Below are 27,056 nucleotides of genomic sequence, written 5' to 3'. Positions count from 1 at the left end.
GCCATTTTGTGGAGCTGCTGGTTTGTGCTGTCACTTGCTTGTGTGCAAGTGCGTGTGGCTGTGTCCGAGCAGATTCAGAGCATGTGTTTGTAAGGAGGCGTTGGTGTTGTTGGTTCGCTGGGGGTGCCCGGTTTTCGGGCCATCCCCCCTGGAGCAGGGTGTCCCCCCTTGGTGCAGGCGCGGCCCTCAGGCAGCGCTCAGCCAATCAGAAGGCGCGGCGCTGGTGACTCAGCAGTTGCCAGGCAGAGCCGCAGCGCCCGGCGCTCCCCAGCTGGAGCCCACGTGTGGCCCGGCCTTGGCGCCCCCCGCCAGGGGAATTTGGGGAGGTGGGAGGGGGGGAGCGCCAAGGCCGGGCCGGGCCGTGCTGTGCTGGCAGAAGTGGCTGCGGCGGGGGCCGAGTGCGGGCAGGAGCGGCCGAGAGCCCAGCGCTGCCCCAGCCCGAGCTGCCGCAGCTGCATCGCTGCTCGTGCTGTGCGATCCGAGAGCTCTGGGGGGCAGAGCGAGCCAGGGCTGGGTGCTGGGCCTGGGGGGAGCAGGAGAAAGGCTGGAGCAGCAGGGCTGGAGACCAGAATGGTGAAACGATGGGCGTGGGAGCAGCAGGTGGGATTCTGCAGGAGGAGGAGTAGTGTGAGGAAGAGGAGTGTGAGGAAGAGTAGGGATACAGGAGGAGGAGCAGGAAGAGGAGGCACCGCAAGGTTCCAGCACTCGCTGTATCTGCAGCCTCCCCCCAGCCCCAGGAGCGTTGCCTCCCCCATCCAGCAGGTGATCAGGGAGGGGGATCCGTAATTTTCCCGGGGGTGAATCTTGGTGTTTCTGAGGTTCCTTGGTTTCCATGTTGGTGCTTTGTTTTTTTTTTTGGTGGGGGCTGAATGTTTATATTTTGGAGGAGTTTTTGTCTGAATCTTGATGTTTTGGGAGTTTTTGGTATGCGTCTTAATGTCTGGGGGACTTTTGGGCTGAATCTCTGTGTTTTTGAGATTTTTACAGACACAAGATGCCTGGTGATGGACTTGGGCAGGAGGAACCCCCAGCCCATGGCAGTCACCCCTTGTTTTTTCCCCAATCCAGGATTTGTCATTCCCAAGGCGTGGCTGAATGGAGGAGGAGGAAAAGCCCCGGAGATGCCGCACGAGGAGGGGCTGCAAACGCAGCCCAGAGAGATCCAAGGAGGAAAGAGCCCCCCTTGGCCAGGAAGGCAGCCGGAGATCCAGGGGGAGCTCGGAGCTGGGGGAGAAGCCTCAGGGTGGGGAGAAGCCCCACAAGTGCTTGGAATGTGGGATGGGCTTCAGATGGAACTCCTACTTGATCAGGCACCTCAGTATCCACACTGGGGAGAGGCCCTATGAGTGTGAGGAATGTGAGAAGGGCTTCATCAGCATCTCCCACCTGATCCACCACCAGGTGATCCACACAGGGGAACGACCCTATGAGTGCTTGCAGTGTGGGAAGAGCTTCGGGTGGAGCTCCAGCCTGAGGGTACACCATCTCATCCACACTGGGGAGAGGCCCTACGAGTGTTCTGAGTGTGGGAAGAGGTTTCAGAGGAGCTCCCACCTCCTCGTACATCAGCGCATTCACACGGATGAGAGGCCCTTCCGCTGCCCCGACTGCAGGAAGGGCTTCAAACGCAACTCCCACCTCATCACCCACCGGCGCATCCACACTGGGGAGAGGCCCTACGAGTGTCCCCAGTGTGGGAAGAGCTTCTCACAGAGCTCTCATTTGACCCGACACCAAGGGAGGCACCGCTAAGGGAAGCCCTGCGAGTGCCCCGAGTGCGGGAAGAGCTTCGTGCGCTGCTCCAGCTCCATCCCCCGTGGGAGGATCGGCATTGGATGATCCCCAGTGACCCCCGTTGGGCAGAGCCCTGGTGACCCCCGTTCCGGGTGATCCCTGCTGGGTGGGGGGAAGGTGTTGGAGAGATTTCTTTGCCTTCTCCTTGTGCTGCTGGGATTTGGTTGGGAATAAATTCCCTCCCTGTGCCCAGGCTGGCTCTGTTGTGCCCGTGCCGGTGCTCAGGGCGGGATCTCTCCCGGTCCTTCTCTTGACTCCTGGGCCTTTCCTTGTATTTCCTGTCCCTGTGCAGTAGCAGAGGGCAGGGACAGAGCGGTTTTGGTGTCTCCCGGCATCCAGGCAGGGCCAGCCCAGCCCTGGGGGTTGCGAGGGGCTTGTGGGGGTCCCCCATTTTCCGGACATCCCTGCTGGAGGAGGGTGTCCCCCCAACATTGTCAGCTTTTTGGACAGGTGAGTGCTTCAGCTCTTATCCCGTGCACGGGCCCTGCGTTAATCTCTCCTGGCATCCGCAGTCTGTAGCCTGTTTTGAAAAAGCCTCACCCGGCCGTAGCTTCCCAAAACAACAGCCTGTGAGTTCACTCCCTCCATGTGCTTTTGTTGCTTTGGTTTGGTTTTTCCTTCAAGCTGACCCAGTTTTCTGGGTCTTATGACAAGTGCTGATAAACCCTGTCAGAAATTATTTCCCTTGGCTTCTCCTTCCCAACTCTTTTCCATTGCTGCAGATGCCAGGAAGACCAGGTTCTTGTTTCCAGAAATGCCTCATGTGCCCATTTTGCAATGGCCTTGCCTGTTTCTGAAGGGACTTTCTGCAACGTTTTCCAAACACTTGACCACTTTGTCCTAAGTGCTGCACAGCCTCCTGCCCTGGATAACGCTGGAAGTTGTGTTGCCTTGTTCTGGAAGGAACGGTGGAACTGCTGAGTTCAGATGCTGAACCAGCTGAGGGCAAGTGTTGTGGTTCCACATTGATCTGGGCTGCTGCTAAACTGCATTTTTCACCTGCTTGCCATCTAAGGCCTCTCCTTTCCCACAGGCGTCTCCTTCTCCTTTAGACTGTGCAGATCCCAAGGACTGTGCAGCCTGGCAGGAATGTCTCTGCATCGGATTCTGTCCTCATTTACAAGTGACCTGGAAACAAAACTCCACTCAAGGCTTTTCCATGGGTAAATTGAGCAGTGCATGTTCATGTCCACGCCATTGTTTGCCTCTTCCAGCTTCCTTGTTGATGAAGATCTCTGGCTGGTGATGGAATACATGGATGGAGGAACTTTGCAGGACATTGTCAGACAGACACGCATGGCTGAAGGAGAGATGGCAGCTGTCAGTCGGGAGGTGAGGGATCCTGCTCGTGCTTCCCATGGCTTGGACACAATGCTCCTTCCAAGCAGGGCCTGAGAACAGGAGTGGCTCCATGCTCAGAGCTTTGTTTCTGTGTTGTTTTTATGAGCTGGAGAAGAAAGAGCCTCTGAAGTGAGCGGCCTGCCAGTGTCACTGCACTTCCACTCTGCTCTTGTCCTCTTTCCTGCTGTTGTGGGACTCTCTGTCTTTTTTGATTTGATTTGCTGTTCTCAGCTTTGCCTTGAACCATTTGCCCGGAGCTTGTCTGCACTGCACTCCTGGCCTGGCACAGCAAAGCTGCTGCTGGCAGAATTCTAAACTGTCCTTTCTTGTGTGCTGTATTCTGGCCATGGATTTCCACGCTCGTGTTTCTTGCTCTCTCTCAGTGTCTGCAGGGCCTGGATTTCCTCCACTCAAACCGGGTGATCCACAGAGATCTGAAGAGCTCCAACATCCTTCTGGCAACGGACGGCTCTGTCAAGCTGGGTGGGTGTTCCTGGTCAGGCACGGCGCTCCCGGGCTGTGGGTGTGGGGCTGCTTCCCAGTGACGGCCAGAGCCCCACAAGTGCTGCTGGTGGCGGTGCCCGGCCCCTGCTGCCAGCTGAGAGCGGCTGCCCCATGCAGAGAGCTCAGGAGAGGAGCAGGGTGTCAGCAGTGGCTTTGCTCTGGGTGTGGCCCTTGCAGAGGGGCGGGAGTTGGAATCTGAAGCTTCAAGGGAATCACTAAAAGCCACTGCATGAAAGCTGAGAGTTCCTTTAAGGGTCCACTTCCATCTTGCCTTGGCTACAGCCCTGCGGACTTTTCCAGCTGGATTCAGCAGTGCATTCTCAGACTGAGAGTGGGCAATCTTTGTGCTTGGTTTCCTCATTCCAGCTGCCTTTGACAGTGTTTGTTTCTGTCCTCAGCTGATTTTGGCCTCTGCGCTCAGCTCAGCCCTGAGCAGGAGCAGTGCAGCTCCATGGTGGGCACTGCTCACTGGATGGCCCCAGAGGTTGTGAGCAGTTCTCCTTATGGCCCCAAGGTGGACATCTGGTCCTTGGGCATTGTGACCATCGAGATGGTGGAAGGAGAACCTCCTTACTTTGAGCACACGGCGGCCATGGTAAGAGGCAAATTTCCCAGAGTTTGCAGAGGCCTGTGAACACAGTGGGACCCCGCCCTGGGCGGAGCAGCTGGAGGGCTCTGCCCATCGGGAAGGGAATTCCCAGAGGATTCAAGCCTGAGCACAGACAAATATTCTGCAGTCTCCAGAATTTGCTTTGGGTTTTAAGTTGTTGCAGCTCTTCTGTCTGCGAGGATGACCTGAAAAGATGAAGCCAGAGCATCAGCTCTAATCTTATCTTGCAGAAAACCCCAGACCAACTCCAAACCCCACACCCAAACCCAACAAGTTTTCTGAAGGAGTTCCTGAAAGAGGTTCTGCGAGATGAACTTCCCCTGACTCTTCTCACTGGGAAACTTGTCTAAAACATGAAGATGATTGTTTAACATCCCCATAGTCTAACATATTTCTTTCCTAGCCCAAGCTACTTTCTCCATGTCACCAAGGCTGAGCTTTCAGCAACCCAAACCTCGGGTTCCTTGCCTGGCAGTTTCTGGGATGGAACATCTTGAATGCATTTACTTGAGTGTCAGTGGCACTGCAGGGATGCATTTGATGTAAGAATCCTTGGAAATACCACAGGCAGACCCCAGTGACTCTTGCAAATGGCCTGTAAAGCTGGTGTCCGTATTTGGAGAAGCAAAATGGGTTATTTCTGATGGAGGTTCCAACTAACAAAGTCAGCCAATGACATTGGCTCTCAAGGCAAGATCATCTGGATGTTGGAATGGCTGTGGCTGCAGCAGCGTTTGGCTTTTTTGGTTGGCATAGAAAAATGAGCTCTGAGCAGCATCTCTGCCAGGGAGGAAAGTGTCCCTGGAGACTGGGGCTGAGAAACCGGGGTCGCTGTGAGCACTCGTGGGTGTGAAGGAAGCTGGCAGAGCTTTTTCAGAAGTGTTTGCTTTTTGCGCAGGCTCGCTGTCTGATCCGGCAGAACGGGACCCCGCAGCTGCAGGAGCCCAGGCGCCTGTCGGCTCTGCTGCGGGACTTCCTGGAGTGCAGCCTGGAGCCGGACGAGGAGCGGCGCTGGTCTGCCCAGGAGCTGCTGCAGGTGGATGCGAAGCGGCTGCAGGGGAGAGAGCAGAGCGAGGGAGGGGTTTTCTCGTGGGGCCCCCTCCAATAGTGTCCAGTGTCGCTGCTTTTCACATGCAAAGCCAGCAGAATCCTCGCCTGGTTTGCCTTGGCACGGTCCTTTGCAGGTCATCTGGACCAGGTGCCCCGCAAGGAGCAGGGACATCTTCAAGCAGATCAGGTGGCCCAGAGCCCTGCTTGACCTGAGCCTGGATGTTTCCAGGGAGGAGGCACCTCCCACATCTCTGGGCACCCTCTGCCAGTGTTTCCCCATGCTTCTGATAAAAAAATTCTGCCTCAGATCTAATCTGAGCCTGCTTCCCTCTCCTGAGTTTCAAACCATTCCCCTTTGTCCTGATGCAACAGAGCCTGTGAGGAACTTGACTTGGGAAAGTAACAGTTGATTTCTTTCTTTTTCATCCTTTGGGCAGCACCCATTTTTATCATCAGCCAAGCCTCTCTCCAGCCTGAGCCCTCTGATCGCTGCAGCAAAGCAATTGAAGGAGCAGTGGAGGATGTGAAGCACCTGGGGCCAGCTTTTTGTTATAGTAGTTAGGACAAGTGGATAGTTACGGTAGTTAGCACTGCTAGTTAGTTATGGTGGTTAGGACAGCCTGGTAGTTATGGCAGTTTTTTGAATAAAAGCTCTGTTAAACCTCAAGTCCCTTGACGTGTCCCTTCCTTGTTCCCCCGTGACTCAGCTGCCCGGAGCAATGGGAGGGGAGAGCGGGCCCAGCCTTGCCCAGAGCTGAGCCCCAGCAGAGCCCCGGCAGAGCCCAGAGCAGCCTCAGCATCGGCAGAGTCAGCCTGGAAGGAGGCGCCTGGAGCCTTCTCGACTGCAGCCGACTCTTGTTTACAAACCGCGTGGGGTGGGAAATGCCACTGGTTCTGCAAGAGGGCAGAGGGCCCGGGGAAGGCCCAAGTGCTCCAGGCGAGGCAAAAACCCGCCCAGTGCTGGAGAAAAACCACGCCTTTTTCCCCTCCCACGTCAGCCAAAATATTGAATCCTAAACCAAGTCAAACGGGGCAGGGGAGGAGCCCAGGCCCTTCCGTCCCTGCAAACCAAAGCTTCCCTTGCACGGCTCTGAGCCCCGGTGGCCCCGCGGGCGTTGGTTTCTGTCGGGCTCGCTGCCGCCAGCCCAGGGCCAGCCCGGGACAGGGCGGGCGCTGGAGGCTGCGGGCGGGGAGATGCGATCCCGGGACACGCATTCGGTGGCACCTGCGAGCGCAAGCAGGGGAGGGGCTCCGGCAGTGACGGGAGAAAGGAATAAGGTGAATGTGACTTAAACAAGCCAAGCCCGTGAATCTGCTTTAGATAGGGCCAGGGAGCTGTAGGTAGGAAGGAGTGAAAGAAACTATCACTTCCAGAAAATGTTACTGATTGCCATGAACTGCAGCTCAGCCAAGGCCGTGTGAAATTCCTGAACTTAGAGAAGAAGAACAAAGACTCAATGGAGTTATTAATATTGCTTTGTTTTACTGAAACAAACAAAACGGGTGTGTGCATATTGGAGGGCAGATCGGGAAGTCTGAACCTTCCAAGAAACAGTCCCGGGGACAGAGCAGCCACCTCTGTCCTACCCACAGCAGCCGGGACGAGCCAGCGCTGCTCCGGCACCGGCTCCTGCCGAGGCATCAGCGGCAAGGAGAGCGCGGGCAGCCGCTCCTGCAGTGCCCTCACGCCAGGGCGAACACGGCGCCCACACGGCACAACGAACCCGCCCCAGCCCCCTGCCGCCCCCTCCGCCCGCAGCCAGCGCCGAGCCCCGCCAGAACCGAGCGCGGCTCCCACCTGCGCTGGGGCCACCTCCGAGCTCGCCGCCGCCTCAGCGGTGGTTCCCAGTCACCCCCAGTATGATCCCGGTCACTCCCAGCATCATCCTGGTCGCTTACAGTCACTCCCACTGTGTTTTCAGTATGGTCCCAGTTGCTCCCAATACGATCCCAATTGCCCTCAGCGTGGTCCCAGTGGCTCCCAGTCACACCCAGGATGGTTGCTTTCACTCTCAGTAAGAGTCCAGTGTGGCTCCAGTCACTTCCAGTATGAACCCTGTCCCTCCCTGTATGATTGTATTTGCCCCCACTGTGGTCCCAGTTGCTCCCAGTGTCTTGGTTTGAAAGACAGGTGTCTGCCAAGGAAGGCAGGAGCCTCTCCTGAAATGGAAGAAAAAACAAATTGCAATTCCCTTCCCTCTGAATCGTTATAATTTTGAAATGACGAAGCTTTCAGGCAAAGATATGAGGAACAGGAATAACAGTTCTTTACTATTATGTATCTTTATGTGTATAACCAGTCAAACAAACAGCAATAACTATGGCAGTAACAGCAAACAATCACAAACCCAGTCCCAGCCTTCTCGGCTGCCAGGCCCTTTCCCCTCGGGTGCAGTTCCGCTCGCAGCCGGCAGGGGCGCTGGCGGCTCCCGGTGAGCAGGGCAGGTGCGATGGTTCCCCCGCGGCTGCAGGGGGCGCTCCGGAGCGAGCTCGGGGAGCACACGGCACTGGCGGCCTGGGATCTGGGAAGGGATGGAACAAAGATTTCAAAAACCCCCTGGACAGCCAATCCCGGTGTCCGGCTGGACCCTCGGGAACAGCAGGCAGGGAGAGCAGGGACGAGCACAAATCCCGGGGGTTCAGACGAGATGTATCGAACTCCGGAGCTGTGGTGGGAACCCCTGGACATCATGGCAGGCAGGGAGAGAGGGCCTGGAAAATGGCGAAGGCTCAAAGCAACAGCAGGGGCGGGGCGGCCGCAGCCTGGCTCCCAGTGGGGCAGGGAAGGCGGGCTTGGGATCCTCGCGTCTCTCCGGTAGAAGGAAATCAGCCAAAGAAGCAGCCTCTCTCTCTGTCCAAATGCCGGGAACTGACTGCCCACAAACTTAGGTCAAAGAGATGCACCCTTCCGTCTATGGCCAGGTCCTTTGATTTCCTTAAGCAGCCAGTAATTTGTCCCCCTGGCAACATCTATGAGGAAAATTCCTTTAAGAGAAAAAGAAAATAGGAGGAGAACTAAACCCCCAACATTATCCACCCTAAATTTTTCCCATACTAACATGGTACATGAAACTTAACCCTTTTAACCATACACATACATGCATCACCCGAATTATATACGTATATACATGCTGATACTGATACAAGTACAGAGACATGGGTAGTTCACCCTAAACAAGGTCCCCTTGAGGTATGCATCGGGTCTCTCCATCTTTTGCATCACCCACCAGGTGCAACCTGGTTCCTGAGCGAAGGCAACCCCACGGACGGGTTTGTCTTTGCTGAAGGCAGAACTAACCCAAACAGTTTTTCCAAGCATACCTCTCATGTGCACCACTAGAACCTTATCCCTGTCTGCTGTTTGTAGGGGTTCGGATTGGGCAGGGCCTGCTCGGCTGGTGGAGCCTCGGGTGTTAACTAACCTGGTGGCTCTTGCTAAATGCACCTCCCAGTTTTTGAAAGTCCCCCCACCCAGTGCCTTCAAGGTGGTTTTAAGCAGTCCATTACACCGCTCAACCTACCCAGCTGCTGGTGCATGGTAAGGGATGTGGTACACCCACTCAATGCCATGTTCTCTAGCCCAGGTGTTTATAAGGCTGTTCTTGAAATGAGTCCCATTGTCAGACTCAATTCTCTCAGGGGTGCCATGCCTCCAAAGGACTTGTTTTTCAAGGCCCAGGATGGTGTTCCGGGCAGTAGCGTGAGACACAGGGTAGGTCTCCAGCCATCCTGTGGTGGCTTCTACCATTGTGAGCACATGGCGCTTGCCTTGGCAGGTTTGAGGCAGTGTGATGTAATCAACCTGCCAGGCCTCCCCATACTTGTATTTGGACCACCGCCCACCATACCACAGGGGCTTCACCCGCTTGACGTGCTTGACCACAGCACATGTTTCACAGTCATGGATAACCTGGGAGATACTGTCCATGGTTAGATCCACCCCTCGATCTCGTTCCCCCCTATAGGTGGCATGTCTGCCCTGATGGCCTGAAGCATCATGGGCCCATCGAGCTAGGAACAACTCCCCTTTATGTTGCCAATCCAAGTCTATCTGGGACACCTCTATTTTTGCAGCCTGATCTACCTGTTTGTTGTTACGATGTTCTTCATTAGCCCGGCTCTTGGGGATGTGAGCGTCTACATGGCGGACTTTTCACGGATAGCTTCTCTACCCGAGTGGCAATGCCTTTCCACTCCTCAGCAGCCCAGATTGGTTTTCCACTGTGCTGCCAGTTTGCCTTCTTCCACCTTTCCAGCCAACCCCACAGAGCATTGGCTACCATCCATGAATCAGTGTAGAGGTAGAGCTTTGGCCACTTCTCTCTTTCAGCAATGTCAGGAGCTAATTGGACAGCTTTGAGTTCAGCAAATTGGCTCAATCCACCTTCTCCTTCAGTAGCGTGTGCAACTTATCATGTGTGGCTTCATAGAGCAGCTTTCCATTTCCAGCCAGCACCTACAATTCGGCAGGAAGCATCAGTGAAGAGGGCGTATTGTCTTTCACTCTCTGTAGCTCGTTATATGGTGGGGCTTCTTGGGCACGTGTCACTTGCTCCTCTTCTTCTTCAGAAGATAACCCAAAAGTCTCACCTTCCGGCCAGTTCGTAATTATTTCCAAGATCCCAGGGCGATTCGGGTTTCCAATTCAGATGCCCTGGATGATGAGGGCAATCCATTTGCTCCAAGTAGCGTCGGTGGCGTGATGTGTGGAAGGAACCTTTCCTTTGAACATCCACCCCAGCACCGGTAGTCAGGGTGCCAGGAGGAGTTGTGCCTCTGTGCCGATTACTTCTGAGGCAGCTTGGACTCCTTCATAAGCTGCCAAGATCTCTTTCTCTGTGGGAGTGTAGTTGGCTTCGGACCCTCTGTAGCTTCAGCTCCAGAATCCCAGTGGTCAGCCCCGAGTCTCACCAGGCACCTTCTGTCAGAGGTTCCAGGACAGACCATTGCTCCTGGCTGCAGAGTAGAGCACGTTCTTCACCTCTGGTCCTGTCCTGACTGGGCCAAGGGCTACGGCGTGAGCGATTTCCTGCTTGATCTGGGCAAAGGCTTGCTGCTGTTCAGGGCCCCAGTGGAAATCGTTCTTCTTGTGGGTAACCAGGTAGAGAGGGCTCACGATCTGACTGTACTCAGGAATGTGCATTCTCCAAAAACCTATGGCGCTTAGGAAAGCTTGTGTTTCCTTCTTGTTGGTCGGTGGAGACATTGCAGTCATCTTATAGATGACCTCCGTGGGAATCTGATGTCATCCATCTTGCCACTGAAACCGGCTTCCAGGACAATTTCGATGATCGTCTCTCCCTTCTCAGACACCTCCGATGCTGTGTTCCCCCACACAATGATGTCATCAATGTACTGCAGATGTTCTGGAGCCTCACCCTCTTCCAGTGCAGCCTGGATCAGTCCATGGCAGATGGTGGGACTGCGCTTCCAGCCCTGGGGCAGTCGGTTCCAGGTGTACTGCACGCCCCTCCAGGTGAAGGCAAACTGAGGCCTGCACTCTGCTGCCAGAGGAATGGAGAAAAATGCATTAGCAATGTCAGTAGTGGCGTAGCACTTCGCTGCTTTGGACTCCAGCTCGTACTGAAGCTCCAAAATGTCCGGCACAGCAGCGCTCAGTGGTGGAGTCACTTCATTCAAGGCACGATAGTCCACAATCTCCATTCCCTGTCAGACTTGTGCACGGGCCAGATGGGGCTGTTGAAGGGTGAGTGGGTCTTGCTGACCACCCCTTGGCTCTCCAGCTCACGGATCATCTTGTGGATGGGAATCACACCATCTCGATTTGTCCGATACTGCCGGCAGTGCACTGTGGAGGTGGCAACTGGCACTCGTTGCTCTTCCACTTTCAGGAGCCCAAATGCAGAAGGATCCTCTGATAGTCCAGGCAAAGTGTTCAATTGCCTAATGCCCTCTGCCTCCACAGCAGCAATCCCAAATGCCCACCTGAGTCCTTTTAGGTCTTTGTAATAGCCATTCCGGAGGATGTCTATGCCCAGAATACGCAGGGCCTCTGGGCCAGTCACAATCGGATGCTTTTGCCACTCCTTCCCAGTCAGGCTCACCTCAGCTTCCAAAAGGGTCAACTGCTGTGATTTCCCGGTCACCCCAGTGATGGATACAGGTTCTTCCCCCACATGTCCCGATGGCATTAAAGTACACTGTGCCCCAGTATCAACCAATGCATCATATTTTTGTGGCTCTGATGTGCCAGGCCATCGAATCCACACCGTCCAGAAAACACGGTTCTCCCGTGCCTCCTCCTGGCTAGAGGCAGGGCCCCTCTAGCCCTGGTTATCATTCCTTCCCTGGGTGTACATGCTAGAGGTCCCTTCAAGGGGATCCAACATATCATCCTCCCTTCTGTAATACCTGGCAGCTCAGTCACGGGAAGCTGAGGCTACTTTCACCTTAGCAGAACCCCCTTGGTTAGTGCCTCCCTCCTTGAGTTCACGCACCTGCACTGCCAGGACAGAAGTGGGTTTCCCATCCCACCTTCTCGTGTCTTCCCCATGCGCGCACAGAAAAAACACAGCTCAGCTCGTGGGGTGTACCCTCTCTCTCTAGCTGGGGGACTTGGGGGCTCTGACTTGGGGGCCTGTGACTCACACTGGTGCCACACTGACCTTCCTCATCTCCTCCCTCATCTCCTCCCTCATTTCCTTCCTCATCTCCTTCATCTCCTCTTTGAGGTCCTGGACCACAGCAGAGACATGAGCTTTCAGCGGACCATTGACCATACTGTCATAATTCCTGAGCTTGTTGGTGACAGAGCCCACTGTTTCTCGGTTATTGTCAGCATCAATCGTTGCAATGAAGATGGTGTATTGCGGTGGCCCTAGCCTTGCCAGGTTCCACATCATCTGTCCTGTGCACCTGACCTTATCGGGGTCATTATCATGCTGTCCATCCCTCCCAAAGAGTACCTCTTGTCGGGAAAGGCGCGGGAGACGAGCTCATGATTTCATGATCGGCAAGCCTCGATTTTATTGTCTTTTCATCTCTTATTTATACAACACTTAAACAGCTCATACATATTGCAAAACCTGAGCTCACGATTGGTCATCTTCTCTCGTGGGAACAACACACCCCGCGGCGATGGTTTCTTCATTCCAGTCTGCTCTGGCTTGTGTCCTGTTGGACACCTTGTTGATAAGAAACCCCTTTTCCCACGACAGGCTGACTCCTACATCCTGCAAGGCTCTATCTTATCATGTCCTCTGCTGCGCAGCCATTCCTCAGATAAGCTCTCTACACTTCCCCCGTTTTCTTTATGTGCTATCATGCTCAGAGTTGTTGTTTTTAGCAGTACCCTCTTGATACAAGTTAGAGCGCAGCTGAACAGGACTAATCCTACCAAAACCATGATCAATAAGAGAAACAATGTTTTTACCATGCTTCTTACCCAACCACCCAATCCCAGTTCACTGACCAGCCCATCTAGGCCAAAGAAACCTGTATCTTCCTTAATTTTTTGAGAGTGATTTATAAGCTGTTGAATCTCTGCATGAATAGAGCGAGAATGATCATTTAGATTCATGCAGCATAGTCCCTCAAATTCTTCACACCCGTGTCCATGAGCTAACAACAGAAAATCAATAGCAGCTCTATTTTGTAATACAGCATGTTGGACTGTGCTTAAATCATCTGCAAGCGCGGACAGTACTCTACTTGTTCCATTTGCTTGCTTCACTACCCAGCAGCTTAATCTCTCTATATTGCGATGAGCTCGAGCTGCTTTCCTTGTCCTTTTTCCGGCGTCTGTGAATGCAGTAATGGCATTGTGGATAGGCTTATCTTCTCGCAAGGGTTTTGAAATCCAGTTCCATGCTCCTATCCACTGTAATGCCTTGGGAAACAGGGGACCGGTCTGAATTTTAGCTCTTGAGGACAACAGCGCTTCCGTGAGTGATGAAGAATTTAGCAAGTACCAGTCCAAGGCAGGTTTTTCCATTGGGAGATTGATGCACTCAGGTTCTTGTCCTCCAATTTCCAAAATGCGCAAACGTCCTTTCTTAATTAAATTAGCCAAATTTTCAAGTTTTGTGGTAATAGTTTTTCGTTGCTGCAGCTGTGGTGATATCCATTCTAAAACTGTCAGCTCCCCCGTTTTCTTTAGCTGCGTAATTGCGCCGAGGAGGTGAGTTTCAGAATTCCAAATAGTAAGAGAGAGGGGGATGTCTGGATTAAGACGCGAAACAAAACCGTCTGTGATACAGGTGGTGATTTGTTGTAGAGCTTCTTGCTGCTGCGGCGTTAGGTGTACCGGTGCGCATGGATCTGATCCTTTTAGTAAGGGACGGAGCTGGTCTAAAAGAACATTAGGGATTCCTACTATTGGCTTCAACCACTGCAGATCACCTAACAGTTTTTGAGCGTCATTTAAAGTGGTGATTGAGGCTTGGATATGCAGTTTTTGAGGCTTCACTCTTTGATTGGTGATGACCCATCCTAAATACTTCCACGGGGAGGATATTTGAATTTTGTTAGCAGCTATTACTAAGGACCATTCTTGAAGAGAGGAGGTAATAAGCTGAATTTCTGTTTGGTCAAAAGGCTCTTTCTGCGCAAACAAAATATCATCCATATAATGATAAATGATGGTCTGAGGTAACTTTTGTCGCAGTGGTTGCAACGCTGCATCGACATACAATTGACATATGGTGGGAGAGTTGCGCATTCCTTGCGGCAATACAGTCCACTCAAAACGTTTGTCTGGTTCACCACGATTAAGAGCAGGCAATGAAAAGGCAAATCGCTTTGTATCATCTGGATGTAGTGGAATTGTGAAAAAGCAATCTTTTAAGTCAATAATAAGAAGAGGCCAATCTTGTGGCAACATTGCTGGATTAGGGAGTCCTGGCTGCAGCGCTCCCATAGGCTCCATACGAGCATTGACAGCTCGAAGGTCTTGTAGCAGACGAAACATGCCATTTTTCTTTTGGATGACAAAAATTGGGGTGTTCCATGGGCTTGTCAAAGGCTTGAGATGTCCTTGTTGAAGCTGCTCATTGACTAGAGCGTGTGCTTGAAGCAGATTTTCCCGTTTTAAAGGCCATTGCTTAACCACTACAGGGTTATTGTCAGTCCATCTTAGTGGCAGCGGGAAATTCCAAGCAACGGCCCTTAGCAGAAATGGCGATCATCGGTAAGCACAAAACTCATTTGGGCCAATACATCTCTTCCGATGAGGCAGTCAACTGTGGGGGGTAGAGGGGCGATAGAAAAGGTTGCGGTAGTTTTCTTGCCCTCAATTTCTACAGTTATCAGCGGAGATTTGTGTGCTAGTTTCATTCCTCCGACACCAGTGATGGCTGTCATTGCTGGCAGAAGAGGCCAATGTGAGGGCCATGTGTTCACATCGACAATGCTGGAGTCTGCCCGTGTCTAGGAGGCTCTGTAACGTGATTGTTTCTCCTTTATAGGTTAGGGCACACGGCTTCCGTGGACGGCTATTAAGATCGATGGTGAGCAAGGTTAGTTCCCCAGTTGAGCCGTAGCCTGTATGAGCGTTTGGTTGAGCCTGCAAGGGTTGCATGCCTTGTGTGGCTTGAGGCAAAGGTACAAATTGAGCTAGTCTTTGGCCTTTAGGAATCCTTACAGGTGGATGAACAGTATAAGCCAGTATGAAGATATCACCCTGTGAGTCAGCGTCCACCACGCCTGGTTGAACGAATAGTCCTAGGGCAGTGGCAGATGATCGGCCAAGAATCAAGCCTCCTACTGGTGTACCATTGAGGCAGATGGGTCCTGTGAGTCCTGTAGGGATGTTATGGACTTCAGACGTCAGGAGATCACAGTCTACTGAGGCTGCCAAGTCCAGGCCGATGCTGCCACTTGTTGCTGGCTGGAGGCAGGGCAAGGGTTTGCAGCTGCTACTTGTGTCCCTGCGCGGCTGCTGGATGCGCTGCTCCGGGAGTTTCCCTGCTTCTTGTTACGGCAGGCATTCGAGTTATGCGTGTTGGATTGGCATTTGTTGCACCAAACTCCGGATGCTGAGCACTCCCGACGAAGGTGACCCGACTGGCCACATCGATAGCATCTCATTCTGTTTCCCTCTGGAGGCAACCGGGGGCGTGTGGCTGCTGCTTGGAGGGGAGCAAGGGCGGCCATTACCTGCATCTGAGCACTAGCTGCTTGTTCCTTCAATCCCTCCCCCAGCTTTTCTAACGCGTGGACTAAAAAGGCTTGAGCACCTGAGGGCAAGGTCGCAGCTTTATCTAGTAATGCCTGAGTGGTCCAATCACCAGGTATAGAGGTAATCAAAGATCTAGTGGCAGGATTGCTATTTTGCAAAATGCACTGTCTTAAAATAGCATCTTGCATATGATCGGGTATCCCTGCCCTAGAGATAGCATCCATAACCTTATCAACAAAGGAGCTTAACGATTCATCACGACCCTGCTTGATGCTCATATATAGGGGGGTCCCTCCCGATGTCCTGACTTTATCTATTGCTCTCTTAGCTACTGCCATGGCCTCCCTAAGTTTATGTGGCCCTAGTCCAGCTTGAGCTTCAACTCTGAGATACGGGCCCTGTCCCATAAGCTCGTCTACAGTAAGGCCTGTTAAGGGGTCCCCTTGGGGTCTGGGGAGGTTAGTGCTACTTGCCGCTTCCTCTCTCCACCTTGCCTCAAAAAGCAATCTCTGAGAGGGGGTGTAAATGAGTTTCGTGATGGCCAGGATATCGGCAGGCAGAAGAATGTGGGCATTAAAAAGATAATCTAACATCTGCTTAGCTGGTTCACTAGACACCCCAAAGTTACTGACTGTTGCTCTCAGCTGGGACAGGAGTTTCCAGTCGAGATGGGCAAACTGCGCGTTCTGACCCCCTTGCGCATTAGTAGTGAAAACAACAGGGAAAGCCATCGCTTCTTGTGCCGCTGCTAGGAGCTCGGAATCTCCCCTTTCCATGCCGTCTCGGGCAAGCGCCTGCCACAACTCTCTCCTCCTTGCTGCCATAGCCTCCGCCGGGTCAGATTCTCCCCCAGGGACAGGCTTCGTGGCATTAGAGGGGTTGGGCGGCAGCGGCGGGCATGAGGGGGTTAATGCAGAGGCGGTGATTGAAGCGGAAGGCGGGGGGGCCGGCAGGGGGGTAGGCAGCGCGGGGGATTGACTGTCAGTGGGGGGTGGCTCTGGAGGAATCTCAATAGTGGCAAAGGCGGGGGGGTTGGGGGCTGTAGGGAAAACCGAGGAGTCATAATTTTGGTTATGCGAGTGCGCTGTCTTAATACCTATGACTGCTTGCTTCTCTGCCTGCACTAACAGTAACTCATTATGAACTGCTTTCCAAAGTTTGCTTATTTTCTTTGCTGACTTATCATCGTCTAAAACAAGGCTAAAAAGTTCATCCCCGTACCTCCGCCATTCTGCTAATTCGTGAATGCTGTGAGGGTCGTTAAAGAAACCATAAGAACGCGCGTGAGTTAGTAGGGAAGGAAGGTCTTTTTCTAAGTTAAAAGCTTTAAAGTGACGCTTAAGAAGAAAGGCTTTAAATAAATCCTGTGCTGCTTGCCTATCCATACTTACGGTACCGTTGCTAGCCCTCCAGGCTTCGGCAGCACGTATCAGCGAACCCACCGGTGTGGTCGTTCGGGCACGGAGACGGGAACACAGCTGTCCTCCGCTCTTATTGCCGTCCCTCTAGCTGCAGGACCTGAACCCAACGCACCTTTCCTTGTGGAAGTGGGGGTAGGGGGGGGTACATGACATGCCTTCTGTTCGGGCGTCAGATGTCGGGAAAGGCGCGGGAGACGAGCTCATGATTTCATGATCGGCAAGCCTCGATTTTATTGTCTTTTCATCTCTTATTTATACAACACTTAAACAGCTCATACATATTGCAAAACCTGAGCTCACGATTGGTCATCTTCTCTCGTGGGAACAACACACCCCGCGGCGATGGTTTCTTCATTCCAGTCTGCTCTGGCTTGTGTCCTGTTGGACACCTTGTTGATAAGAAACCCCTTTTCCCACGACAGGCTAACTCCTACATCCTGCAAGGCTCTATCTTATCATGTCCTCTGCTGCGCAGCCATTCCTCAGATAAGCTCTCTACACCTCTAATACTGCCACCTCTCTTAGCTGTTGGATCCCTTCCTCGAGTGTCTTCCACTGCATTCTATGATGGTACTCCTGCATTCTGTCTTTGTGAATGAACCTTTCTCTCACACTCATTTAGAGCTGCTCCCAGAGAGAAAGGGGTCCTGGCTCCCTCACAAATATCTGGTCCATGCCTGGGTCCTGCATCAACGATCCCAGATACCTTGCCTCACCACTATCCAGTTGCACACCTGTGCCCATAAGGTCCCAAACCCGAAGCAGCCAGGTTGTATAAGGCTCACCCTCCCTTCGCACAATGTCTTTTTGCATATTACAGAGACTATCGTACGACAGGGACTCATTGATGATTTCTGGCTCTGGCTCTCCTGCTGGTTGTGAGGGCCCTGGTTCCCCATCATCATTAACTGGTTGTACTGATTTGGTCTTCTACTTCCTCCTCTGCACAGGGAAGAATGCTGCTGGCTGTGATTGTCCTTGTGATTCATCTGGAGCCTGGACGGTTGTAACATCCGTGGGTTCCACTGCTGCACCATCAGACTCACCCTGTTTGGGGCAGGGAGAGGGTTTTTCACTAGCTGGGGAGGTGTATTCCTTTAGCATCTGGCATATGTCCTGGCACATCTCCTACATCCCCTTCACGAGTACCTTCGCCCAGTTTGGGTAGTCCATTTCTGAGGTGGGCTGTTGGGCAGTATCAGGCTGTGGGGCATGGTCAGGCTGTGGGGCTGTGTCAGGCTCCGGGGCTGGATCTCTAGTGTCTGGGGCTGGGTCAGGCTCTGGGGCTGGATCTCTAGTGTCTGGGGCTGGGTCAGGGTCTGGGGCAGGATCAGTCCCTGGGGTAGGATCTCTAGGCTCTGAGGCCAGTGTCTGGGTAGTTATCCAAGCAAATCTCAACTTACCTCTGAGGGCTAGAGTAGGCCTATCAGCACCAGTTGGTTAGTACCCAGAGGAAATCTAAACCCTTTGAAAATTGGTGGGGTGGGCCCAAAGAACTGGTTGAGGGGTTGGGGAAAAACTTCCCCTGGTGTCATTTCCTCACAGAAGGTACCATTTCTAACACAACCCCAAAAACATGCACTCAGTGTGTGATAGCCCTTTATCCATGTGCCCACATTCCAGAGGAAGTTAAAAGCCCATGAATCCCTCACCTTCTCAACCCTTAGGGCAAACTGGATAACAGCAATGGTAGCCTTAGTCAGAGGACCCATGTTTAGGTAAGGAGCTGCAAAGGGGAAGAACGACCACCTGCCACCCAAACCAGGGTAAACTAGACCACATAGTGCTGCCTAACAAGGTTCCTATATCCAGCACACAAAATTAAGTTACCCAGGAACTGTTATTGCTTTTTCACCCCTTTCTCTTAATGCCCTCAGGCAGCATGTTGGACGCCAAGATCTGTTTCGGTTTGAAAGGCAGGTGTCTGCTAAGGAAGGCAGAAGCCTCCCTTGGAATGGCAGATGCAACCCCCTTCCCTCTGAGTTATTATAATTTTGAAATCAAGGGGCTTTCTGGCAAAGATGTGGGAAATAGGAATAACAGTTCTTTACTATTATATATCTATATGTGTATAACCAGTCAAACAAACAACAATAACTATGGCAGTAACAGCAAACAATCACAAACCCAGTCCCAGCCTTCTCGGCTGTCAGGCCCTTTCCCCTCGGGTGCAGTTCCGCTCGCAGCCGGCAGGGGCGCTGGCGGCTCCCGGTGAGCAGGGCAGGTGCGATGGTTCCCCCGCGGCTGCAGGGGGCGCTCCGGAGCGAGCTCGGGGAGCACGCGGCACTGGTGGCCTGGGATCCCGGGAAGGGATGGAACAAAGATTTCAAAAACCCCCTGGGCAGCCGATCCCGGTGTCTGGCTGGACCCTCGGAAACAGCAGGCTGGAATGGCAGGCTGGAACAGCAGGGATGAGCACAAATCCCGGGTGGCAGACAGGATGTATCAAAGTTCCGGAGCTGCGGTGGGAACCCCCGGAGGTCTCAGCAGGCAGGGAGAGCGGGGCTAGAGAGCAGCGAAGGCTCGAAGCAATGGCAGGGGAAGGGCAGCCACAGCCTGGCTCCCAGTGGGGCAGGGAAGGCAAACTTGGGAATCCCGGGGTCTTTCCAGTAGAAGGAAAGCAGCCGAAGAAGCAGCCTCTCTCTCCGTCATCCAAAACGCCAGGGACTGACTGCCCACACAGCCAGGTGAAAAAAGAGTAGCAAGATGCACCCCTCTGTCTATGGCCAGGTCCTGTTGTTTTTCTTAAGCACCCAGTAATTTGTCCCCGTGGCAACATGTATGGGGAAAATTCCTTTAACAGAAAAAAACCCCAGGAGAACTCCCAAAATCCCAACATTCTGTTACGAGCTTCCTGCAGATTGTTCCATCTCTGCTGACCATATGGAAAGATACAAAGATCCCTTTTGGTTCACACAGTTAAATGTCTGATGGGTCACACGGTGGTGCCTGTACAGATACACGTCTGGAGAGAAAGCCAAACATCCATCGCACTCTCTCAACACCCACAGAGCCTGAACCAAACTCTACAAGGCCACGCAGCTTTACACAGAAATTCATACATCGATAAAACTGTACAACGGGATGCAGGTTTACACAGAAATTGATACACAGGAAAACACAACAATCTGTGCTGTGTGAATACACTGACTTCTGTATAAAAATGGCTCCACACGGCGGGAACCGATCCAGAACTGTGCGATTACCAAAGGACCCATCGACACTTCCATACCCTTGGAACTAAAGACACAGGACTGTAGAGCTCTCCCACTCCGTACATTCCTGTCTGGGGGTGACTTTATGATGTGTATCCCCTATCGCTGCTCTCTGCCCAGAAATCAATCCTGTGCCTTTCTGTGCCTTTAAACTCAGCCCGACGGGGGAGAGAGAAAACACCGAGCGAACTTTTCAAAGCGGTTGTTCAAGGACACAGACACACACTCCTCTGCGTTCTGCTGCGGCAGCGAGAAGAGCGGAGGGAGCGCCCTGCTTGCTTTCCAGCGCGCTTTCGGCTCCTTTTCTCCGGAGGGAGACGGAGAGTTGAAGTTTGTTTTCCTGGGACTTGGGCTTTTTCCCTTCTTCTCTTCTGGACTGTTTCAACATCAGAACACACCAGGAGAATTTTCCACCAAGGCCCTGGGAGGACACCAACCCAGCTCCAAGGAGGAGGAGAGAGAGCACACCTACAGAAGGACTCTGAAATCTTCCCAAGTTTCTCTCCACAGCGAGAGGTTTTAGTATTCAGCATTATTACCCTTTTGCTGTGTGTTTGTTAAATAAATAGGTTCTTTTTCTCTTTCACTTTCCTCAGAGGAAAATATTTTTTGCCAGACCTGGTGGGAGAGGGCTGGTTGTAACCTGCCTTCTGTCAGAGGATACTTTCCTGCAAATTTGTCCAAAGCAGCACACTAAAATAAGTCAGTATTTATTTTGAGGGAAAATGATTTCTAATGGCATTTTGAGGGTCAACAAATACAAAGATAATAATAAGGATAAATACAAAGAAATAAATACAAAGAAATACAAAGAAAATACAAAGCGGTGAAAGAGGACAGGAGCTCACTGGACTGGTCCTTGGCAGCGCCTGGGCAGACCCTGCATGAATTTGGCTGCCTGAATGCAGCTCTTGCCTGGGCCTCAGGGGTGGCCCCCTCTGGGTGTCTCTCCCAGCACCACAGGGATGCTCCTGCCCCTTCCCTGCTGCCCCAGGGTTCTGCAAGCGCCTTCTGGGGCCACCCAGACACCTCCCTGGGCCTCTGGAGGCCCCATGGCATGGTGTAGACAGTGACTGAATCAAAGTTTCCTTGGAAGATGGAGGCAGGAGAATATTGTCCACCATCTTCTTTCCAGCTGCCCTCCACACTCCTGCAAATCCTGCTGGGACACTCAGGCTCTCCATTCCAGGGCTCTGCAGCTCCCATGCAAACCCATCCATCACTGTGTCCCCTCTCGCATGGATATCAAGGAAATGACACAGCAATAGCTAGAAAATGTGAACTTGATTAATTTGACTGCTCTAAAATTCTACAGCTAGAGGGTGACTGGAAGACTACAGGGTGACAATCTTAAGCCTCCACAAAGGGTCAACAGTTTGGAACTGGAACACTCAGGGAAACTTCAGCTTCTGGGGGAAAAGGTGCCCTTCCTCCTCTCTCCCTTTGCTTTATACATCTGATCTGGGTCATATGGTTGGAACATCCCCTTGGCTGATTTGGGTCCGCTGGCCTGGCTGTGTCCCCTGCCAGGATCCTGCCCACTCCCATCCCCTCTGATGGGGGAAGGAATGGCAGAGGGACAGCGCTGCTGGGCAGTAGCCAGAACACCGCTCTGTTACCAGCACCCGTCCAGCTACCAATGCAAAGCACAGCCCTGGAAGGCCCGTGAACTTTCCCTCAGGCAGACGCAACACACGGGACTTGAGCTGCCAGCAGCCCAGGTCACCCTCTGCCAGCCCCGCTCCTTGGACCTTGTGTCCCCACAAGCAGACACAAAGTGTTTCTGCTGCTCCCCCTCCTGCACAAATCCACAGAGAGCTGGGATTTTTCCAAGTCTCGTGTCTCCGTTGTGCCGTATTCCCAAAGAAGCCACAGCCCCCCCCGATGAACACAGCGAGTTGCACGGATGCTTGTCAGCTCCACTGCCTGCCTAGAAATCTGGAAACTGCTTCTAAATGCTGCTCCCTTCAGCTCTGGGGCACCGACTGACACAGAGCTGGGAAACAAATGCCCTGGCTGCTGGCTGACAAGGTGAGTTCCGCCAGAGTCAGAGCTCTGTGGGAAATCTCTATCCACGCCTCTCCTTTGAATAGATCCGCACACGGGGTGCGCAGGGACGTGTCCTGTATGGAAAGGAAGGAGTGTGCCAGCACCGTGGCTGACACTTTCCCTCTCCATGTGCGTTCCACAGCCACGGGTACACAGACGTGATGGAAACCCTCGCACAGCCAGAGCCTTCTGTCCCTGCAGAACGGAGCCGGCGGATGGGGGCGGTTGGTGGGCAGCGAGTCCCGGACAGCGGGCGAGATCCGGCTCCACAGCTGCCAGGCCCCGCTAAGGCTTAATGCCGCCTCCTTGGCAACAGGAAAGGCCTTCAGCCTCGTCCCTGCCCAGAGGGGCAGCGCTGGCCTGGCTGCACAGCTCGTTTTCCCCACAGGTTGCAGGAGATGAGATCACAACGCTTGCAAACACCGACTGTGAGCCACAGCTCTGGGTGCTCACCATGAACCTCAGCTCTGCCAGTGCTGTCTGCCCCAGGCTCCAGGGGATGCAGTGGGAGCCCGGCTGGGCTCTGCCCTGGGGCCATCCTCCAGGGACAGCTGCACACAGGGAGCATTTGGTTGCCACAAAGAGCCAGGCCATGGCTGCAGGGAGCTGCTCCAGGTGTGGTCAGCACTGCTGTGTGCTGCGCTCTGGGGCTGCTGCTCCCCGCAGAGGGGACTGCACTGGGGTGCCAGAGGAGACAGAGAAGCTCCAGCTTAAGCCTAACTGGGCTGGGTGGCTGGGCTGGGAAGAGTGGCGAGGGTCAAGGGCATTCACAGAGCTCATCCTGCTCTGTGAAGAACGAGGAAAAGGAAGTGGGAACCCAGCAGTGAGCAGAGCTGAGGCCTGGAGAGCAGCTCTGAATGACCCCCAAATCTCACCAGAGCTCTGAGACATTGCTGTTCTTCAGCCAGTGACAACATGACTCCCTAAACCTGGGGCTCACTCTTCCTCATGGCCAGGGGCATCAAGGAAGGCTACAGTGCAATGGGGACTGCGGTGAGCTGGGAACTCACTGGGGGAAAGAGGGAGCACTTGTGGAGCAAAAGGCAGGTGGGGGAGAGAACTGTTCAGAGAAAGGCTGAGCTTCAGCTTGAGCAAGCTGAAAAATGGCATTGGGGGTCATCCCAGACTGATTTCATTTCAGAAGTTACTGAACAAGTTTGTTATTGGGGGGGTGTCATATTTTCCCCTGGAGGTGCACGCTCTGCAAACTTGAGCTGCACTGCCGAGCTGCTCAAGCACGTCTCTGCTGCAGGTCACGGCGTTTCTTCTTTGGCTTCTCGTGGCCCCGGGGCTGAGCCGCAGCAGAGCCCTGGCGGAGCCCAGAGCAGCCTCAGCATCCCCAGAGCCCGGCTGCAAGGAGAGAAAGCAGAAAGCGCCCGTCAGCTGAAGGCTCCCGTCCCCCTTGTCCCAGCCGCCCGCGGTGCCCAGGCCGTGCTGGCCACGCTCAGAGCGCTGCCCAAAGCTGCCCAGCATTGCTGCCTCTGGCAGGAGAGCAGGAGGGCAGGACACGTGCCCAGCCTGCAGCCGGCCGTGGCACAGCCACCTCCTCAGCAGCTGCCCAGAGCGGGATGCTGCTGCGCCCGCTGCCGTCTCCCAAAAGCCCTTATCCCAGCCATGCCAAGAGGACGGGCACCCACCTCACGCCTCCCGCCGCCAGAAGAAAAGCTGCTCCCAAACGGTGTCCTCCGCCCTTCTCCAAGGGCACGTCCCATCCACGCCACAGCTGCTCCCAAGCACTTCGCCATCCGGACCAGACAGCACCTAGAACGCTTCCTTTGGAAAACCAAACCATAAATCAATGAAAAGAGATTACAGACAAAAAGGGAAAACAAGGAAAAAGGTAAAATATCTTCCCTCTGCTGGGGCCTTGAGGAAGGCCCAAGCCCGCCATGTGAGGGAAAAACCCACCCACGGGCCACGGCAGCCCACGCTTTCTGCCTTCCCCCTGCACTGCCCCCAAAAGTCATGCTGAGCCCAAAGCCAACAAGGGCAGTGGAGCAGCCCAAGCCCTTCATTGCCTGCAGAGCCAAGCAGCCCATGCACAGCTTCTGGTGTCCAACCTCTGCTCCCACCATGGGGCTTTGTTTGTGTCGGGCTGGCTGCCCCAGCCCCAGGGCGGGCCACGGTGGGTGCTGGGGGCTGTTGGCAGGGCCAGGAGCAGACTCCCAGTTCAAAACCAGCCCAGCCCATCCCCCGACTGAAGAATTGGTTGCATCCGCCCCAGCAAAGGGGGGAACCTTTGCTTCCCGGCCAGGCTGTGCAATGCACAAATCTGGGAGCATCCCCCTGCGTGTGGACTCATCTGCAAATTCGCTGTGGAGCCTGGCTTTGGAGAAGGTGCCACAATTGAAGTCCATCATCTTCAGCTTGCCAGGTGGAGGAAGAGCTTGTCATCCTTGATGCCACCCTCCATGTCTCCAGCAGCAGCAGCCGCACCTGGCACAGCTTCTCCAGGGGCTCCTTCTTCCCTGGGGCTGGAGCAGGCTGTCAGTGCTCTGCCCAGGGCCCCGGCTGTCGCTGAAGAAGGACAAGCAAAAGCAGCTGGCGTGGGGGCCACCAGTGCTGGGAAGAGCAGCTCAGCTCCAGCAGCAGGGCTGCGCGTGCCCAGCTGAGGAGCCCTGCGCAGCGATTCAGGCAGGACAAAATCTCTGCCTTTCTTTGCTGCTTCTTGCCAAGGCGCGTGTGCAGCTGGAACTTACCGGCTCCCTGGGTCAAAGCGTGCGTGTGGCTCTCTCCCTTCTCCTATGGCACGTGAATATCCTGCATCCAAGGATCACAGGACAGGTCTTCTAATGAGGGCCTTTCCGAGGAGAGCACGGATAAACACCGTCGGATGAGATTCTGGCACTCTGCGGAGAGAAAGCAGAAAGCGCCAGTCAGTTGCAGAAGGCTCCTGTCCGCTTTGCCCCACTCTTGCCATGACCAGGCCGTGCTGCGTGTGCTCAGGGCTGGGCCTAAACTTTGCCATCAATTCTGTCTTTTGGAGGAGAGCAGGAGAGCAGGACATTGCCACCTCCTCAGCAGCTGCCACTGCGGGATGCTCCTGAGCCCGCTGCTGTCTCCCAGCACTGCTATTCCCCCCGTGCTGCAGAGACGAGGATCCACCTGGAGAGAGCCGTCGTGGGAGCGAGAGCCGGCCCCAGGTGCTGTTCCAGCCCCTCCTGAAAGGGTGCTCCCCGCAGACCATCTGGTGCAGCACGATGCCCAGGGACCAGACGGTCGCTGCCTTGCCGTAGTACCAGCCGAACTGGGTCCATTCCGGGGGGCTGTAGGATGGTGTTCCTATGGAATAGAGATGGAGTTCTTCAGGGGGACGCTGCCTGCTCCCAGAGCCTCGCCCCAGCATCCCTGGGCATGCGGGGGCCACAGCAGCGGCACGCGGCGTGACCCGCTGCCATCTGGCCAGCACCTGGGACTTGCGTACAAACTGGGGGTTGGAAAAGAAGCCGCTGGTGTTGCAAGAGGGCAGCAGAAGCCCTGGCAAGGCCCGAGCATTCCATGCAAAGGAAAAACCCACTTGGTGCTGGGGAAAAACCACGCTTTCATCCTCCCTGCCTGCACTGCCCCAGAAACCATTCTTAAGCCAAGGCAAGCACGGGCAGCAGAGCAGTCCGAGCCCTGTCTCGCCTGCACACCAAACGGGCTGGAGCACAGGTTCTGGGCCCCCCTCTCTGCTACCCTCACCCACGGGTGTTTCTGTGGCGCTGGCTGCCCCAGCCCCAGCGCCAGTCCTGGGCAGAGTGGCTGGTGAAGGCTGCCAGCAGGGCTGGAAGATGGCCCCTCAGCCAGCGCCGCTCAAAAGCAGCTCAGCTGAAGACTCCGGCTGCCATGACTGGCAGCAAAAGGGAGAATCCCCCCTGCCACAGCCGGCTTGGGCTGTGAGATGTTGGGCTGTGAGATGCCGCTACCAGGAGCCTCCCCCTGCATGGGCTCACCTGCAAAGCTGGTGTAGGCTGCAGCTTGCAGGTAGGTGCCACAGCCAAAGTCGATGAGTTTGGCCTGCCCGGTGGCCAGGTCAACCAGGATGTTCTCCGGTTTGATGTCCCGGTGCAGGACCCCGCAGCTGGTGCAGTGCCGCACGGCCTCCAGCACCTGGCGGAACAGGTGCCGCGCCACCTCCTCGCACAGGAAGCCCCGTGCCCGAATGAAGCGAAGGAGGTCCTGACACCGCTCCGGGCGCTCCAGCACCATCAGCACGTTGTTGGGGAGCTCCAGCCACTCGTGGAGCTGGACGATGCCAGGGAAGCCAGCGGACACCTTGTCCAGCAGCACGATCTCCAGTGGTGCTCGGGTGCCGTCGGGCTGCGGGAGGAGCACGGTGCCGTCAGCGGGGCTGATGCCGTGCCGGGGCTCGGGAAGCCCTCAGCCAGCCGGGGACGCTCTGCGCGCTCCGCTGGCCCCACGGCCGCTCTCCCTCGAGGCGTTCTGGCGGCTTCCACCCTGCCGGGCCTCGGCTCATCCCCGCCCGTCGCGCCCCGGCTTCTCCCGCTGCCCCTCGCTCACTCACCAGCTCGCCCCAATGGCCGATGCGGTTCCGCGGCACCCGTTTGATGGCCACCTGCAAGGCAAGGGGAGCAGCGGGCTGAGCTCGCCGCCCGCCGTGCCCAGCCCCATGCTCCTTCTCCTCCTCCTTTGCCCCCCGCCTCCTGCGCCCGCCGCCGGCCCCGCCACTCACCGGGGCGCCGTCCGAGAGCCGCGTGGCCGCGAAGACGCTGCCGAAGCCGCCGCGCCCCAGCAGCGAACCCAGCCGGTAGCGCTCCTTCAGGCCCTGCTGCGCCTTCCGTGCCCGCGAGACGCGGCCGTCAGCGCTCGGCCCGGGGCCAGGAACGGCCCCCGAGCGCCGCTCAACCGCCCCGGGCCGGCCATCCGCACATGGGAGCTCTTTTGGAGAGGCCACCGGCGGCTCGGGGCCGGCGGCCGCGCTCAAGAGCGGC

General features: G+C 54.9%; 1 protein-coding gene across 1 annotated transcript in view; it reads right to left on the bottom strand.

Annotated features, from left to right (window-relative positions):
• The window catches only part of LOC138101927 (uncharacterized), a 958,962-nt gene that overhangs the window by 909,427 nt on the left and 22,479 nt on the right, over positions 1-27,056 (bottom strand). Inside the window, 1 exon segment of the mRNA XM_068999675.1 lies at positions 24,841-24,850. Coding sequence (XP_068855776.1) covers positions 24,841-24,850 — 10 coding nt within the window.

Source organism: Aphelocoma coerulescens, unplaced genomic scaffold, assembly GCF_041296385.1.
Source record: "Aphelocoma coerulescens isolate FSJ_1873_10779 unplaced genomic scaffold, UR_Acoe_1.0 HiC_scaffold_56, whole genome shotgun sequence".
NCBI lineage: Eukaryota > Metazoa > Chordata > Aves > Passeriformes > Corvidae > Aphelocoma > Aphelocoma coerulescens.
The sequence above is the reverse complement of the archived record's forward strand: the minus strand, read 5'-3'. Positions and strand labels throughout refer to the sequence as shown.